Source organism: Phaethon lepturus, unplaced genomic scaffold (assembly GCF_000687285.1).
Source record: "Phaethon lepturus isolate BGI_N335 unplaced genomic scaffold, ASM68728v1 scaffold52404, whole genome shotgun sequence".
In the NCBI taxonomy this organism is placed as follows: domain Eukaryota; kingdom Metazoa; phylum Chordata; class Aves; order Phaethontiformes; family Phaethontidae; genus Phaethon; species Phaethon lepturus.
The window spans coordinates 1-3,566 of record NW_010536574.1 but is presented as its reverse complement, the minus strand read 5'-3'; the positions used below and the strand labels follow the sequence as shown (position 1 = coordinate 3,566).

The window sequence follows — 3,566 nt, the reverse complement described above, 5'->3', positions numbered from 1 at the left end:
CAAGGCATGGCCAGCCCCAAATCTGGCTGCAGGGCACTCACCCACCACCTCCCTGTGCCACCCCAGTCCACTCCACCAAGACCAGCATAATCAGAGCAGGAGCAGCCCGTGGCAAGACAGCGATTGCCCAGAGCCAGGGAGCAGCAAGCAAGGATGCATAGACCTGCTGCTGTAACCACATCCACAAGTCTTAGTCCAGACTCCAGCTGAGCACCAGGAAACAGGGTGCCCAGGTGGGCAGCCAGCACCACAACATACCCCCCGTCCTGTGGGAGGGTAGGGGGGACCTCTATGTCCAGAGAGGGTCCCCCAAGGTCCCACGCTAGGCCTCAGCCCGTTCTTGGAGAAGCTTGAGGATGTATCTGAGGCGGTGGTGGAGCTCAGGAGAGCAGCCCAGCTCCTGGATGCTGCACAGCTTGTAGGTGTAGGAGTTGCGCTCCCGGTTGATGTAGGTGACAAGGCAGGAGTGGTCAGGCTTGCTAATGATCACTTTGGTGTGGTCGTTGTAGAAGTTCACCTAGGAGAGAGGTTGGGTTTGGCTTATCCTGCACTTCCCGCGGCATGTCAGGAGCCGGGATGGAGCCACGCTTCCTGCCTCAACCCGTTCCTCCTCCCTGACCTGCTCAGGAGCATCCCTGCTCCATGCCCCACGGCAGGAGCAAGCCAGTCCCAGCACTGGGGCAGACGGAAGTGGCCGACTGAAGCACCACATCCTCCATGGGCCAGACAAGCTGTGACCAGCAGGTCTAGGCACTGGAGCAGCATCCTGCACCCACAGCTGTTTTCACAGGTGGACCTTGCATTTGGGCCATGGCAGACAAGATCTAACATGGGCCAGGAGTCCCCAGCTGTCTTCCTCCCCACAGGGGTCTGCACATCCCCACTATGCCCCAGACATACCTGGAGGGTGCCACTGCTAAAGAGCATAAGCAAGGCTTGGTCAGTCTTCACCCACTGCAGGAGGAGCAGGGCTGGCTGTCCAAGGTCATCTATGCTGGGCAAGTCACCTCCCTTGAAGAGAAGGGTCTGCATAAGCCACTGGTCCCATACATGGGAGCACTGCCACCAGCATACACAGACAAACCTGGACACACCCCCAGTGGGGTCCCCACTCCCAAGACAACTCTGAGTGTTCACCTGGCCACAGCCTGTGAGCAGGGAGTCCCACAACCCCGAGCAGTGTGGTCAAGCCCTGACTCAACATCCAGCCTACCCATGATCCCAGCCCAGGGCCCCAGCACCCACCTTCAGGAGGTGCTGCTCCATGTAGGATGCAAAGTAGCGCAAGACACTCATCTGTCCCTGCAGCTGCTCAGGGATGGCGGCCACAGAGAACACAAGGTGTTTGCTGTTGGTCGGGTTGTAATGCACAGTCCTGTGAGGGAGCAGACCATGAGCTTCGGGGCCACCCAGCACCAAACGCCTGGCACAGCCTCCTCTCACCCCTTCCCACCCGAGAGGCTTCCCCAGCCCCTTCCCTAGCGCTAATGCGTGCCATTGTTGAAGAGGACCCCGATGCTGCGGTTGGAGAGCTGGTAGCCAAAGCCATACTTGTTGGAGTAATCCACCCACTTGCTCACCCAGACAAAGTGCTCATGGCGGGCCAGGGAAGCCGGGTTTTTCTCCGCTGGTGGAGAAGAGAGGGTGTGAGCAAAGCAGCCAGCCAGCCCCTGCCCACCTCACCTCCCCGGGGGGGAGCAGACCCCTGCGGCAGGCTCTGGTGGCATTTAAGGTATCCCAAATAGCAGCCATGCCTTCATCCCATGGGAAAGCGGATGCACAGGGCCCTGTCGCATCACAGAGCGGTCCAACCGGTTTACCTGGGGGCATGGAGGAGAGGCAGGGGCGCGGGACTTTTGGAGCCGGACAGCCGACTCGATGATGGCAGAGGCAGTGATGCAGTCTTCAAAGGCTGCAGAGAGAAGATGACAGGCTGAGTCAGCCAGCCCCACTATCAGCCAGGGCAGGCTGGGGTGGCCTGGGCAGGTATTGCTCACCCTCACAGCTGCTGGCCATGGTCACCCGGATGGAGGGGGTCGCAGACTTGCGAGATGTCTCCTCCACCACTGTCTCCACAGGGCTAGAGCTGGCGCTGCGGCATGATACAGGGGTGGCCTGTGGAGAGACGTGGCTTTATCACCGTCCTGCGCCTGCTCCTCCAAAGAGGGCTGTGCACAGGCTCAGGCATGTTCCCACCTCATTCCCTTCCACAGTTTTATAGCTCATCTGCCGGCAGATCGAGGTCTTCATCAGCCCAGTGACCAGCTTGGAGATGTCATCCTTGTCCTCCAAAGAGCCCTTCTTGGCTGAGGGGAGAGCAAGCAATGAGCACACTGCTGAGCACAGGGGATGGGAACATCTGGGCCACCCCTCCCAGTAGCTCAGCTCTCCCTCATCTGCTCCCATGCCCATGGTGGTGAGGATGGTGTCAGGCAGCTGCCTCCCACTTTCACTTCCCAGTTCTCATGCAACACAAGGCTTCCAGGAGGAACTGCCCCCATGGGTTGCACCACGGCATCCGCTCTCCAGGCGCACGCCCATGCCAGGCCACCGGCACCAGCTTGTGCTGGCCCCAGGCAGGGGGTCCAGAGAGACTCATCAGGAAGTCTCTTCAGGAGACAGCACTCACTTCTCCCTGGAGGAAGGGTCACCCAGAGGATCCTGGGCAAGTGCATAGACTCACCCTTGGGTTTCTTCTTCCCAAAGAGTGTCTTGGTGACTTTAGCGAACAGACTCTTTGCTGGGTTGGGGGGACTCAGCTCTGGAGCCATAACACAGCTGCTGGGAGGGAGCTTCTCAGGCGTGTAGCCCTGCAGAGAGGTCAAGGCAGAGGTTTGGTTTCCATAGCCCACGTGCTCCAGGCAAGGCAGCTGCCCTGGGCTGACCGCAGTCACTCACAACCCTCCTGACAGCCAGCCTGCATTTCTATCAAGCCTTGGCCCCACAACTGGCATCAGTATGGGAAACAGCCCGTGCTACATGGACAAGGTGGCAGGAGCACACCAGATCCCTCAGTTCTCCTGGCTAGCATTTGGGCAGGACAAATGCTTCCTTTGAAGGACTGAGACTCAGACTCCAAGGAGACCACCCCGCACAGTCCAGAAAGCCTCATCCCACCTGGAGAAGGGTTAAGGCCAGACCCCTACCCACTCACCTTGAAGAACTCATGGTCCAGGATCTCCTCAAGGGTGAGGCGGTCCTGAGGGTTACGTCTGAGGATGCCAGCAATGAGGTGCTTGGCAGGCAAGGAGAGGAAGGCAGGGAGGGTGTACTCCACCTGCTTGATACACCTGTAGGTCTCCTTGAGGTCAGAGGTCTCGAAGGGAGGGTTCCCACACAGCAGGGTGTACCTGGGAGGTGACACACATGCCACCATCACATCCCTGCCAGGCTTGTGACTCAGCAGCACTTAAAGCAAGGAAGTTATTGGCATTTGGCCGACCACACCTGGCCGGGAGCACCACTTCCAGCCCGGGCGGCCGTGCTCACATCCGGCCATGCTTCCTCCGACAACTGCTTCGAGCAACAGGCAAGGAGCCCCGGGGCAGGGGAGAGGGCTAGCAGAA

At 59.5% G+C, this 3,566-nt stretch overlaps 1 protein-coding gene across 1 annotated transcript; it reads right to left on the bottom strand.

The window, feature by feature from the left end:
* Positions 1-322: 322 nt before the first annotated feature.
* Positions 323-3,350, bottom strand: LOC104616288 (serine/threonine-protein kinase PLK3-like; the record flags this gene model as incomplete). The annotated part of the gene is given in 10 exon segments (XM_010286188.1): positions 323-517; positions 901-1,011; positions 1,246-1,391; positions 1,487-1,627; positions 1,821-1,848; positions 1,851-1,912; positions 1,998-2,115; positions 2,197-2,306; positions 2,684-2,810; positions 3,155-3,350. Coding segments are annotated over 10 exon segments (1,234 nt in total), but the record flags the coding sequence as incomplete, so codon positions are not given.
* Between the last annotated feature and the right edge of the window lie 216 nt (positions 3,351-3,566).